This window comes from Puma concolor, chromosome E1 (genome assembly GCF_028749965.1).
Source record: "Puma concolor isolate L17-30 chromosome E1, mPumCon1.1.hap2, whole genome shotgun sequence".
NCBI lineage: Eukaryota > Metazoa > Chordata > Mammalia > Carnivora > Felidae > Puma > Puma concolor.
Genome location: NC_141680.1, coordinates 9,787,482 through 9,801,904, shown reverse-complemented (window position 1 = coordinate 9,801,904; position 14,423 = coordinate 9,787,482). Strand labels below are relative to the sequence as shown.

At 50.3% G+C, this 14,423-nt stretch overlaps 1 protein-coding gene across 3 annotated transcripts; it reads right to left on the bottom strand.

The window, feature by feature from the left end:
• Nucleotides 1-321: 321 nt before the first annotated feature.
• Nucleotides 322-13,145, bottom strand: CENPV (centromere protein V). 3 transcript variants are annotated; one of them, XM_086686107.1, is made up of 6 exons: nucleotides 12,688-13,145; nucleotides 9,934-10,032; nucleotides 8,519-8,588; nucleotides 2,042-2,156; nucleotides 1,052-1,141; nucleotides 322-724 (listed from the first exon to the last, which is right to left on the bottom strand). In XM_086686107.1, the coding sequence occupies exons 1-6, from the start codon at nucleotides 13,077-13,079 to the stop codon at nucleotides 600-602; spliced, it is 891 nt and encodes a 296-aa protein (XP_086542233.1). In that variant the 5' UTR covers nucleotides 13,080-13,145; the 3' UTR covers nucleotides 322-599. The 3 variants fall into 3 exon arrangements, with proteins under 3 accessions (XP_086542233.1, XP_086542234.1, XP_086542235.1); XM_086686108.1 differs by having other exon boundaries at nucleotides 1,070-1,141; XM_086686109.1 differs by lacking the exon at nucleotides 1,052-1,141 and having other exon boundaries at nucleotides 12,688-13,141.
• Nucleotides 13,146-14,423: the final 1,278 nt, after the last annotated feature.

The following is a 14,423-nucleotide window of genomic DNA, read 5'->3' as shown; positions in this document are numbered from 1 at the left end:
TCAGTGGCTCAGTTGGTTGAGCATTCAACTCTTGGTTTCAGCTCAGGTCATGATCTTGTGATTTCATGAGTTTGAGCCCATCACACTGTGCACTGGCAGGGTGGAGCCTGCTTGGGATTCTCTCTCTCCCCCCCTCTCTCTGCCCCTTCCCCATTTGTGCTCTCTCTCAAATAAATGAATAAATTTAAGGAAAAAAAAAAAAGATTCTCTCTCTCCTTCTGCCCCTCCCCCCTTCTAAAATAATCAATCAATCAGCTATTAAATGACTGGCCTCAGAAGCAAAATCAAAGTGCAAAGACAATGATAAACCGCGGCAACTGCTTTCATGTTAAAAATATTTATTTTTCTAAAAGATCACAGAAAAGTTGAGAAGAGAAAGGATACCAACTAGCCTACATCAAAATCTGGGCTGAGGAAGGACAAAGAGCTGCCTAAAGAAACTGGTAGCTGGAGCGAACTGCGAACATCCAGATGGCCGCTGGCCAACGGAGCCGGTGGCCCCAGTCAGCCACATTCACGAGCACCACCGAGGTGCAGCGGGGACAGCAAAGCTGCTGGCCCCCATCGTTCCTCCTTTTCAGGAAGGGCGAAGCAGGAGCTCACTCTTTAGACATGTTCTTGATGGTCTTGTGCTCCTTCATGGCCTTTTCCCAATCGGTGCCATTGAATTCCTCAATGACCACACTCCGCACGGTGCCCTCATCTAGGCAATGGGGGGCGATTCCTAGGGGAGGTGACACAGAAAAAGCAAGGTCCCAGGTGTGAATGACAGCAGGTACTGTGCTGGCTCTTGGACAAACCCACACCCACAAGCGTCGCCGTACCGCCGATCCGTGTACCAACAGCGACACGCTGGTAAAGCTTTGCTTTCCTCACCTCTCAGATGGGGACCAGACTTCCTAAACCAGGGATGCCAAGGTTGGATACCATTCAGTGCCACGCCGAGAGTACAAAGATTCAAGCCTAGAACCATCTGACTGGCAGCCTGAAGAATCCACAGGCCTCTTCCAGGGTTTAGACAGAACTTCCTAAGCATTAAACACCTGCCCACCTTTATAGGATCTTGTACCTTCCGAAAGCCTTTCTTGATTAAGGCAGGCAGGAAGGCCTCTCCACGGGACAGATGAGGAACAAACGGGAGCTGGTGAACAAATGGGGCGGGAAGGACAAGGGTGCTGTCACGCCCCGCCCCCAACCATAAGGCACAAAACCCCGCCACGGTCACAGCAGCCCCACCACAGCTCTGGAGGGCACCAGATCCCAAGGAACACCTGCTGCTTCCCACTCAACTCACACTGCATTTGCGGTCATCCTGAACAAGTGTCCCAAGCTTGCTTCCTCTCCTCAGACCCTAACTGCACCTGAAGAGGGGCTTGGGGATTCTGCTGTGTGTGTTTGAAACAAACGGAGTATTTTAATTTTTTAACATTTTTATTTATTTTTGAGAGATAGAAGACAAAACGTTGAGTCGGGGAGGGGCAGGGAGGGAGACAAAGAATCCGAAGCAGGCTCCAGGCTCCGAGCTGTCAGCACAGAGCCCGACGTGGGGCTTGAACTCACAGACAGAGCTGGAGTCGGACGCTGAACCAACTGAGCCACCCAGGCGCCCCAAACGGAGTAATTTTTTAAATGGCATCATCAATCCTCCACATTCTTGCCTCCTTTACTCCCTTAACCATCACGGGTGTTAAAATTCCCTCCCCTCCCCACCCCCCGGCCCCAACCCTGGCCTGTCTCCTCTTCTCTGTCCACCCTTTAATGTCAGCCCCAGAGACACGCAGCTCTGGCAGAGCCGGCCCAGGAAGGTTTCTGGGCGAATGACCAGACCCAACCTTCTATGCCATCGTTTGAGAAAAAAAAAAAAAAAAAGAACCTTGGCTGAAAGAGCCCTGTTCTTCCATAAGACGCGTGTGGAAGGGCCCAGCCAAGCAAGAGGCAAGCCAAATAGGCCAGCGTTGACCTGGGGCAGCCACACGGCGCGTCTCCGTGTCCTCCCACCCCCACCCCCGCCCTGGGCTGGCGGCCCATTCCCTTCACTTACCGAAGCCTCCAGGGTTGGAGCGGGGAGTGTAAAAGCTCTGAACGCCGCATCTCTTACAGAACGTGTGCTGCGCCTTGTGCGTGTTGAACGTGTATGTGGTTATACTCTCTGCTCCCTAAGCAAGAACAGGCAAAATAGATGTTCTCCTTTTACAAAGAGGTGGGTTTTTTTTTTTTTTTTGGTTTTTTTGGTCATCAAAAAAAACTAAATCTTTTAAAAGGCTCAATGGGGGGGGGGGGGGGGAAGCCCTTTTGTAGGGCTTTCAGGATTATGAGGACATGTCCAATGTCCCGCAGAGACTGGAGGCGGCTCTGGGACAAGGGCCCACCTACGCCACCCAGAGACACGTTAGCCCTGAGCGTGGCAGCTCACGGCTTCTCTTTGTCAAGTGTGTTGCCGAACAACTCAGCCTCAAGCGGTCCCAGATCCACGGCAAGACAGCATGTCCCGTCAATGTCAGGAAGAGAAAATGCCTGCCTTCCAGGCCTAAAAGGCTCACCCCAGAGACTGGCTCTCCCTGTCCCCAAACAGCACTGCTCGAGATCTTAAGACAAGTGTTGATTTTACTGGAGTTCATCTACTAAGGACAAACTAGGAAAAGAATATTTGCCAGACATCACGGTCAAAGGGCTAATTTCCTTAATGGATAATACAAACGGGAAACTGGGCAGAAGGACACGAAACCGGGCAAACAGAGAAAAGGGAAAGCAAATCACTCTGCCACCTATGAAATGATATTCGCGCTCATAAACTGCAAGGTTATTTTTTTCACTGGCAGGTGGGCCAAAATAAAAGTTGGTTAACTTGGTACACGCGCTCTCACATACCAGCCATGGGGACGTAAATTGTTAAAATTTGGCAACAACTACCAAAATTGAAAAACACATCCTTTAGCACAGAAATTCCACTTCTAGAACTTTATCCTGCCATCAAAATTCCACGTCCATCCAACGGTACGTACGCAGATACTACAGCGCTGTTGAAAACAAGGCTACAGATAACTGGAAAAACGGAAAGCGGCCGCCAACAGAACACTGGTCACAGCGATGATGGACACCCATGAAACGGGGGCACTGCAACTTTTAGAAAGAGTGAGACAGTTCTACTTCCAAATACTAACGTGGAACAAACTCCAAGGTTGAACATTAATTGAGAAACGAGGTATGAAATAACTTGTGTAGTAGCTTATCATTTCCATTTTATTACCCTATTTGTTTGTGTATGTATGTATTCATTTGACCATTTCTGTTGTTTTCTTTTAATGTTTATTTTGGAGAGAGAGACAGAGCCAGACAGAGCACGAGCACGGGAGGGGCACAGAGAGAGGAGACACAGAATCCGAAGCAGGCTCCGGGCTCCGAGCCGTCAGCACAGAGCCCGACGCGGGGCTCGAACCCACAAACCGTGAGATCATGGCCGGAGCTGAAACCAACAGTCGGCCGCTTAACCCACTGAGCCGCCCAGGCGCCCCTCCTCCCAACGTGCTCCTCTTAACCTGACCTCTCGGTACCAGTCCTTCTGTTGTGAAACCGGTTGTCTGAGGACACCACACTCGACAGACTTTCCTCCGTCCCCGGTGGCCATCCTTCTCAGGCCCCTCCGCCCAAGCCTCTGAGTGTCGGCGACCCAGTCTCACAGTTCAATGCTTCAGCAGCGGCAACTCCGCTCGCTGTCAACTCCAGACCGGCGCACCCAGCTGCCCACTTCCATCTCCGTCTCGGTGAACGTCCACCCCGTCCTCAGTTGGGACTTTTCCGAGAAAGAACCCCCGCGGCCAGCGCTCTCGCACGCCTGCTCCTCCCCCGGGAGCTGGCCTCGCCATCGCCGCGCTGCTGCTCGCGGCCCACAGCGTGGATGTGACTCGGATGCCTCTTTCCCCCTTCTCCACGTCCACCCTTTGTCTAACCCCGTTCACCCTTCCCCTGAAGCGGTGGCTCTCCGAGTGTGGTCCCAGGCGCAAGAAAGGTCAATTCTTGGGCCTCCCCTCCCAGCCCTATGGCCATCTCCTTTAACACGCCCTCTGGCTGACCCTGCACGCCCTGAAGCTTGAGAGCCACCGCTCGGAAATAAACCCCAAATATCTATTTTCCTTCTGTCGCCATGACTACCACCCCAATCCAAGCTCCCGTCACCTCTCCCTTGCCCCCCCCAGCAACCTCCTGGCTGCCTCCCTGTCTCCGTGCTTACCCCCTCACAATCCATTCCCCACACAGCAGCCAAAGCGAGCTTTGAAATCGTCCAAGCGGGCCTTGTCACCACCCTGCTCGAAACCCTCCACGGCCTTCACAGTGTCTCCTTGTCTGGTCCCGTTTCTGTCCCTGATGCCATCTGGGTCCGCTCCTTCACCTGCACCCCACAGAGCACCCGTCTGGCCGCTGTTCGGCTCCTTAGACGTGCCAAGCACGTGCCCCTCTGCGACAAGCATTCCCTTTGCCTGGGACACTCTTCCAGCCCCGGCCCCCCCAACGTCTTCGCCATGTAAACCCCAGCCAGACCTTCCCTAAGCGATCTACACTCGCCACCCAGCAACCTTCTATCACATTGCTCTATTTTAACTTCCCACATGGCCTTACTGGACTTTTTCTTATTTATATGTCTGCCCACCTAAAACACATAAACTAAGAGAACAAGGGCCTTGTCTGTCGAGTTGGCCGCTGGGTTTCAGTGGGTCGGTGCTGGGCCATGCGGGGTGTCCCAGAAATACTTGTTGAATGAAGAGGTTTTGCACTTAATTAAAAATCAAACAAACAGGGGTGCCTGGGTGGCGCAGTCGGTTAAGCGTCCGACTTCAGCCAGGTCACAATCTCGCGCTCCGTGAGTTCGAGCCCCGCGTCGGGCTCTGGGCTGATGGCTCAGAGCCTGGAGCCTGCTTCCGATTCTGTGTCTCCCTCTCTCTCTGACCCTCCCCCGTTCATGCTCTGTCTCTCTCTGTCCCAAAAATAAATAAAAAAACGTTGGAAAAAAAAAATTAAAAAAAAAAAAAAATCAAACAAACAGAAAATCACTCCTTCCACAGGCTGGGGCTGAGTATGTTGCTCTAGGGCACCAGGAAAATGCAGCGAGCAGCAGGCCTAAGGAGGAAAAAAGTATCAATTCCAAGACCCAAGAGCCAATGGCTGTACCTGCTGACGCCTTCGGGAACCATCTGTCACAGGTGCTCAGGGACGAAGCTGAACTGGGGCCACAGCCTCCAGCAGGCTTCCGAGGAGAGCACAGTGGCATTCTCCGGGTTTACGGGAAAGACAGAGAAGTGTGCTGCCCGGGCGTGCCCCTCCTCCCCCGGGCGCCCCCACAAAGGATCAAGGGGCAAACAAAGAAAAGGAGACAAATAAGCCCCAAGCATCTGGGATTAAAAATCTCACTAACCAGGAAAGACCATCACTCATTCATTCATTCACTCAGGTTTTCCTCCCAGACCCTGAGGGCCTGTTCGATGCCACGCCCACAAGACCGGAAGCTGACAAAAGGTGGCACTTGGGAGCCCCTAATAAAGGAGACAGACATGGAAACATAGTATTACACCAAAGCACAGAGAAGTCTGTCAGACCACAGGAGGGGCAACGGGAACCGAGGGAGCAACTGAATCCCCATCCCACCCCGTATTAGCACCGGTGTGCCAAAGCCTTTTTTAAAAAGGTTATATTCTTTGACCAGAGATTTTATTTCTAAGAGAATTGATCCTAAAGGAATTGCTAAATTACCAAAGATTTATACACGGGGAGGTTCATCACAGTGTTGTTTGTAACTGGGGGGAAAACCGCACTGAACCTAGAAGTTCAAATACAGGAAACTGCTTATGGTACATTCACATAACAAAATATGCTGCAAATACAGGAATGGCAGTATAGATACATTAGGAAATGACTGGGTGCGGGGAGAGATTCAGGGGCTGAAGGACAATGGAGGGAAGACCTACTTGTGTACCTTTCAAAACCTCCACCCAGCACAAAAGAGTTCCCCAAAACAGTAAAGTTAAAAAGTGTTTAAATCAGCAAGATCCATCAACATGCTGCCTACAAGAGACTCACTTCAGACCTAAGGACACACGTAGAAGGAAAGTGAAGGGACAAAAAAACATTTACCATGCAAATGGAAGCAAAAAGAAAGCTGGAGTAGCAAGACTTCCATCAGAAAAAACAGACTTTAAAACAAAGAGACGGGGCGCGCCTGGGTGGCTCAGTCGGTTAAGTGTCCAACTTCAGCTCAGGTCATGATCTCGCGGTTTGTGAGTTCGAGCCCCACGTGGGGCTCTGCCAGGAGCCTGCTTCAGATTCTTTGTCTCCCTCTCTCTCCCTGCCCCTCCCCCGCTCATGCTCACACACTCTCTCTCTCTCATAAACATTTAAGAAAATAAAAATTTTAAAACAAAGAGACAAAGACACTACAAAATGATAAAGGGAACGATCCAACGGAGTGTAAATAATTGTAAATATCTATGGACCCAACATGAAAGCACCTAAATTCATCAAGCAACTATTCACAGACATAAAGAAACGGATGGTAATAACAATCATAGGAGGGGCCTTCATGCCCCCACTTATGTCAATGGATAGATCACTTGGACAGAAAATCAACAAGGAAACAGTGCCTTTGAAAAATCATTTGAGCATATGGCACTGAGTCTACTTCTGAGCCTCTATTCCTTTCTATTGATCCACATCTCTGACCATGTAACACTACCTTGATGACTACTCTACACAATAAGCCTTCGTGGCAAGAGGAGTTACTTTGTTCCACTTCACTGTTCTCTGTGGAGATTGTTTTAGGTATTTTAAGGCCTGTGTGTTTCCCAATAAATTTTATAGTTAATCTTGCGTATGTCTGCAAAAGCCCTCCTGGGGTTTTGACAGAAATTGCATTAAACCTACAGGCAGGCGGGGTGGGGAGAACGAACATCAATACTATGTTGCCATCCACAGACACATGGTGTCTGTCCACTTATCCAGTTCTTCTCAATAACTTCATCAACCTTCTATGATATTCAGGACACAGATCAGGGAAGCATTTTGTTAACTGAACACCTAAGTATTTAACTTTCTTTGCATTACTTCAAACGGTATGATGGTCTCAATTTGTTTCTTAATGTCCATTATTTGTATTGGAAATGCACTTGATTTTGAAAACTGGGATATAATTCACACACCATAAAATTCACCATTTTAATGTTTATTGCTGCATTATTTACAATAGCCAAAATATGGAAACAACCTAAGCGTCCGCTGATGAGTGAATGGATAAAGAGGTACGATGTACAGACACACACACACAAACACACACACACACACGATGGAATACTATTCAGCCATTAAAAAGAATGAAATCTTGCCATTTGCGACAGCATGGATGGACCTTAAGGGAATTATGGTAATTGAAATAAGTCAGAGAAAGACAAATACTGTATAATCCCATTTACATGCAGAATTTAAAAACAAAACAAAAAACTAAGCTTAAGAGAACAGCCGGGTGGTTGGCAGAGGCAAGGGGGTGGGTGGTCAAAATGGGCGAAGGAGATCAAAAGCTACGAACTTTTGTTTACGAATAGGCCTGGAAATGTAACGCACAGCATGGTGACTATAGTTAACGATGCTGCTGCTGTGTAATTGAAAGCTGCTAAGAGAAGAAATCTTAAAAGTCCTCATCACAAGATGGGGCACCTGGGTGGCTCAGTCGGTTAAGCATCCGACTTCAGCTCAGGTCATGATCTCGTGGTCCGTGAGTTCGAGCCCTGCATCGGGCTCTGTGCTGACGGCTCGGAGCCTGGAGCCCGCTTCAGATTCTGTGTCTCCCTCTCTCTCTGCCCCTCCCCTGCTCACGCTCTGTCTCTCTCTCTCTCTCTCAAAAATAAATAAAACATTAAAAAAATTAAAAAAAAAAAAAAGTCCTCACCAGAAGAAAAAAAATATTCTGTATGGGCGGTGACAGATGTTAACTAGACTAACTGTGCTGACCATTTTGCAATATATACAAATATTGAATCATTATGATGTACTCCTAAAACTAATGTTATATATCAACTATACCTCAACAGAAATTTTAATTCATCATTAAACAAAGTTTTTAAGTCATATATTTTTCATGGGGAAATGATAAAAGTTGGTTATACAACAGAAAAAAAAGATAAAATCCTACTCTGATAACATATACAATATTATTATTATTTAGTTGTATTTACCCACATAGAAAATAATGCACGAGGATATATACCCAAATGTAACAGTAGTTACCTTTGGTTGATGGGATGTGGGTAACCGTATTTATCTTTTGATTCTATTTTTAATGCTTCTACAGTCACATCAAACCTTCATCCAAAATCTCAAGGGGGAAAATAATATAGCCTTGTAGAAATACACGTGAAACCTGGGGTGACAAGGAACATGAAGGCCCCCTGAAGAGGTCCTGCTGTGCTCCCCGAGTCTCGCACTCCACAGGGGACCCGCCGGGAGTCAGGGGCTCCTCCCACCTGCTCTTAGCACTAACCTTCAGGAGCTTGAAGCGAGAAGCTGGGACAATGAAGTGTCTATTCTGTTTCTTCTTGCAAATGCTGCAGCTACAAAAAAAAAGAGCAGTTCCCAGATTGTGAAACAAGCACCTGTGCCCTCCGAGTGCCCAAGCACCCCCCCCCCCAACCAGTATGTCCCCAGAGGTGAAGCCCCTGTCAGCTCCGTTCAGGGAAAGGGGAGCTCACGCAGATGGACGGGCCACCGGGTGTCTCGGCTCAGCGGTCAAAGCTGCATACCCCTCGGAAAACCGGACCATCACGACCACATTCCTGCTGCCTACCCTCCCACACAACCCCCCCACACACACCCTATTACAGTGAAGGGAACTGCTGGATTCTAGAAACACTTAGAAAACAAATGTCAGGCATGGGTACCATCTTATGCCTCCAGGATCCCCACACCTAAAGCGGACAAGGCGGTTTGGGTTTCCTGCTTCCTCATCTGTCCATCACAGAAAGCCTGGCCTTCGAGTCGGATGAATCCTCGGAATGACCATCTCCGGAATCAAATCTAAATCCCCCTTTTCCGTCCGCCTTTGAGAAAAAGGTCGAATTTCATATAGAATCCTCTAACAAATTGTCCCCACGGTGCTGCTTCTCCAATCTGGACTCCACTGCTAGTAGCCTGGTCGGTTCTCCATGTGAGTAATTCCGTGGTGTTTATGTATCATCCCTATGGGATTCAGGGACTGCACCATCGAGGGGGCAAAAAAGGACCAGATCCCGTTGAACAACTAGTTGCCTGCTAACTATTGGTTCAGAAGTCACAGCCTGTCGTGCCTTTGTTTTATGACAACTGGCCTGGGAAGGTGCTCAAAGCGGGCCCTCCGTGAATCCTGCTGGGACCATCTGCCTCATCCAGAACAGAGCCCGAGGGCCTGGCCCATGGAAGCTTCCAGGTGTGCACAGCCTCCACTCGTATCCCCCCGCTTACCCCCACCTCTAGACTCCTGTGAGGACTGTGCCCAACCAAGGCTTGTCATTCCGTGCCCAGCCTGACCTGCCTCCAGCTAACTGCTCCGTGTCAACCCTCCACCAGTACAGTCTGAGGGGTGATGCTGGGAGGCATAAGCGGGGAGGGCCCTGCTCTGTGTCACCCGGGGAATGTACTGTAGGAGTGAGCTCGCTTGTGTGCTTCTCTCTCTCTCTCTCTCTTTCTCACAGAGCAGGCTCGGTTATTTTTAGCTTCCCCCCACGTTTAAAAAAAATATATTACCGAAAACGTCTAGTATATACAAAAGGGAAAAAAAAATAGAAGGAACCCTTACGTACCCATCACCTGAGGCCAACAGCAATGAGCTGGTGGCCAACGCTGTCTCCCCGGTACCCTGACTCCCCAGATGATGTTTTAACTCTCAAGTCCCCGCCAGCAACTCGGGAAGAGAAAACTCACTTGCAGTCAAAGATGTGCAAGTCCGCCGAGGCCCAAACTTCAAAACGAACCGCCCCACAGTGGCAGCCTCCGGTGTGTTTCACCAGGCCCTGGTATTCGCTACGGGAAACAAAAAATCAGAAAGATAAGGAGTTCTGGACAGTCAGGCAGGACCTTATTGCACAGCTCACGCTTTCTTTCTCTCTCTCTCTCTCTCTCTCTCTCCCTCCTTGTTGGAAGAAGGAAGCAGGATGGGACAAAAGTCTTCTCTTGAGGAGGTACTGGCAATGCTATAAAAGAAAGGCCTTTTATAAAGGTCTTTTCGATGACCTCTCGTTTAAAAAATTTCTTATATTCTATTAGGTCACAAAAATAAAACATTCCAATAATATGCACCATGGGACTTGGGTGGAGGATCCTGATCCCACCCACTCAAACATGTGTATTTACATGTCAAAGACCTACCTGGATTTTTTTATTTGTATTTTTTTTTAAATGAGCTAGACACCGGGGAGAGAACAGTGAGATACAGCAGACAAGGCTCCTGGCCCTGGCAACCTTAGGCAGCCATCAAAGAAATGACCCAAGTAGTATTTAAGGGACTGTGGTAGGACAAGCCGCTGGGAAAAAGTAAAACGAGGGGACCTGAATCTGGTAGTTGGGAAAAGGCTTCTTCTGAGAAGAATTCTGGAATGTTTGCTACATTCCCCACCAGTATCTTGCATATACAGGACTCTTTACAGAGCTATACGTACACATTACATTCTTTTTAGGTTTATTTATTTATTTTGAGAGAGAGAGAGCACACGAGTGAGGGAAGGGCAGAGAGACAGTGAGAGAGAGAATTCTGAGCAGGCTCCATACTGTGAGAGCAGAGCCCCATGTGGGGCTTGAACCCACCAACCATGAGATCATGACCTGAGCTGAAACCAAGAGTCAGACACTTAACCAACTGAGTTACCCAGGCGCCCCATATGACATGCTATTTTAATCCTTTTAAAACATATATAAGCCAGGCCCTTAACTGAACTTTATTAAGCTTGATAAGTAACATCAAATTGCACTCCAAAAGGGCTGAACACTTCTCAGCAATGAGAAAACCTTTCACTGTCCCTGCTTGAGCAATAATTACAGGAAAAACAACATGCAGTATTTTGCATTTTTTTGGTTATTCCACGTTTCTTTACAGGTTGAATCAGTGAACTTGTATTTAAAATCTTTTCTGCACGTACAAATAACGCTCATTGTAAAAAAAAAAAATTAAAACGTTACAACATTTGATAATGTTAAAAAAAGAAAGTCTCCTATAATCTTACCCGGAGCCATCCACAGTTAACTATATGCAATAGATTCCTGCAGACTTCTTTCTATACAATAGTATTTTCACAAAACAGTGCGGAGTTAGGCATTCTTTTTGCATGTAAGTTAATTTAGTGAGTTTTGGGTTTTTAAAATAAGCGTACGCACTCAAACCAATCTGACAGGTAAAAACAAAACAAAACGAGCTCCCTTGTCTGTTATCAACATTTTAAAATAATTTTCTTGACCACTTATCAAGTTTGTTTTAAAGTAAAAATTTACTACAAATTTGAGTTTTACATTTCATGGGGTCTTTATAGCCCTTACACCTAGCAATGGGCAGCACATCATAGGGGCTCAAAAATGTTTAATGACGAATGTAAAAAAAAAAAATGTTCAGCCTGCAGTCCAAGATGATAAGTCAGAAAGGGAAGCACACAGGTAACCAAATATTTCACCTCCGAGAAGACGCACCCTAACCACTTTCTTCTGGATTAAGGACAAAAGAACATTTTTTGATCAAGAAAAGGCGTAACCCTCGGGTTGTTATGCAATTGTTAGGTCGGCCTGGTTTTTCCTGTGGTTTTGACTGCTCTTCGTAATTCATAAAATCACGGACACGGAGCTAGATTATTAGGGTGCTAAAATAGTTCTCTGCAGCACAACTGTCCTACGGGGTAGGGATCCAGATGCTCCGGCAGCCGCTGCCGGAGTTCATAGCTGGTTTCTAACACCACGGACACTCTGAAATCCTCCCCTGGCCCGTCCGTCTCAGGTCCTGGGGGTTCTTCTCCTGCTGGAGCAACGCTGGGGGAGCGCGAAGGAGAGCGAGCCACCCAGGGGCATCGAGGCCCCCTCCCTCCGCTTAGGTACCCGCGAAGCCGTCCCGGATGCCGAGCATCTCTTCGCGCGCGCTTCTCTCGGGATCAATTACCCCCTCCCCCGCACCCCGCTCCCTCCCAGGGAGCGCCGGGAACAATAACGGGATCTCGCCTCCCGGTTGGTTCCAAACTATTCCAGCTTTTCTGCCCACCCGCTGGCCTCTCCCTGCCCCCCTCTCTCCAAAAACACGTGCGCAAATATAAAAAGCGACCCGGGGAAGAGCACAAAGTCGTGGTGGGCTTTATCGTCTCCTCGCTGGGAAAGGCCCCCGCACCCTCGGCGCGCCCAGACGAGGGACAACGTCCCGAGCACGATGGCTGTCCCCGGGAAAGACCCTTTGTGTCCCAGGACGCGGCGCGGCTCTTCTCACGCTCCGGGACGCAGTGCCCCGTCAAGGGCCGCACGCCGGCCCCGAGCCAAGCCTCGCGGCCGCGCCACTTAGAGACGCGCCAGGTGCTAGCACCCGGGAACGCGTGGGTCACGGTGCGGGAAAGGACGCGGAGCTGAAAACCTGCCCCGGCCCGCGCCAGCCGCTCTCGCGCTGAGGGCGTCCGCGTGGCGCCGGGTCCCGCGCCCGGCCCCGGCCGCACTCACAAGGTGTCCAGCAGCAGCTTGGCGGCGCCCTCGAAGGTGAGCCTCTGTCGCTTCTGGAACGTCTCCCAGCGCTCCCGCTGGTCGCCCAGGTCGGGCAGCGAGGCAGCGGGCGAGGCGGGGGGGGGCGGCGGCGGCGGCGGCGGCGGGAGCAGAGGCAGCTCCGGCGGCGGCTGCCCGGGGCCCGCCTCCTGGGCCCGCGGCGACGACTGCGTCGGCCGCCGCTTCGCCGACGGCTGCCTCGCCGCCGCCCTGCTCTCGCCCCCGGCCTGGCCCGTGGAGCGCCGGGAGCGGCTGGCGCTGGGGGCCGAGGGGGCGGCCGCGGGGGCCGCGGAGGCTCCCGGCCGCTTCTGCACGCGTGGCTTGGCGGCCGCGCCGCTTCTCGCCCGCCGCATGGCTCCCGCAGCCAGGCGCGCAGGCCTCGCCGCCCGCGCGTCCCCGCCGCCCCGCGCGTCCCCGTGCCGCCCCGCGCGCGTCCCCGTCCGCCAGCCAACCGACCCGCCCAGGGGGCGCTGCACCCGCGGCCGGGGTCCCGGCCGGTGGCACCTGGCTGCCCCCCTTACCCCTCCCCCCGCCCCCGGGGCTGCAAGCTACAGCCCCCGCTCTCCCGCCCGCCTCAGGGCCTGCACCTGCCCGCTCCACCCTGCAGGCCTAACGGGACGGCGCCTCGGGCCTCCGCTCGCGACACCCACAGCCCACTGGCACCTGCGGAGGAGCCTCCGTCCCCTCTGATTCCCTACATTCTTGACCTGGAGAGTCCAGGGTCAGCCCTGAATGCACAGCCACATCGGAGCGGCCAGCCTGGGGTAACTCCGTCTCCAAGAGGAGGGCAGTACCTACCTTGCAGGAGCCATCGTGCACCTGAAATGAGCTCATGCGTGTAAATGGCCGGGCACCTGCTGTCTGCCAGACAAATAGCAGCTGAAATCGTGGCTCTTAAACTTGGTCTCTCCTGCCAGATTATGAAACAGATTTTTTTTTTTTAATGTTTATTTGTTTATTTTGAGATAGCGCAAGTTGGGGGGGGGGGTAGAGGCAGAGGAAGAGAGAGAGAGATTATCCCAAACAGGCCCCGCACTCCCAACGCAGACCCGTCCCGGGGGCTGGGGCCCACGAACCAAGAGATCATGACTGGAGCGGAAACCAAGAGTCAGACATCCAACTGACTGAGCCACCCAGGCCCCTCAACAGATTGTCTTTTTAAATTTAGTAAATGAGTGAACGGCACCAAATCCCACGGTTAGGAGAGCACCAAAGTTTCAAGACAAAAATCACAGGAACCACTGATGGCGCCCAGGTATTTGCTAAACCTATTCCTTGCTTTATTTTATTCCTATCTTCAAAGAAATATCATTTTCTTTTACTCATTTTTCTACTGTTTTATTTTCTACTTCCTTAATTTCGACTTTCCTCTTTATTAATACTATTTTTACCTTATTAGTGTAATAGTTTATTGAATTAAATAGTTTATTTTTAGTATTTTTTGGTAACCAAAATATTAATGTTTGTTTATTTTTCAGAGACAGAGCAGGAGTGGGGGAGGGGAAGAGAGAGAGGGAAACACAGAATCTGAAGCAGAATCTGAAGCAGGCTCCAGGCTCTGAGCTGTCAGCACAAGCCGGATGCGGGGCTCGAACTTGTGAACCCAGAGATCATGACCTGAGGAGAAGTTGGACGCTCAACTGACTGAGCCACCCAGGCGCCCCGGTAATCAAAATATTAATGACTATGCATTTTCC

Coding starts and splice junctions, on each gene's coding strand:
- CENPV (XM_086686107.1), bottom strand. CDS start 13,079: ATGCGGCGGGCGAGAAGCGGCGCGGCCGCCAAGCCACGCGTGCAGAAG. Junction 2,157..8,518: donor CTCGCTTCAAGCTCCTGAAG/GTTAGTGCTAAG, acceptor GTTCTTGCTTAG/GGAGCAGAGAGTATAACCAC. Junction 725..1,051: donor AGGTACAAGATCCTATAAAG/GTGGGCAGGTGT, acceptor CACCTCCCCTAG/GAATCGCCCCCCATTGCCTA.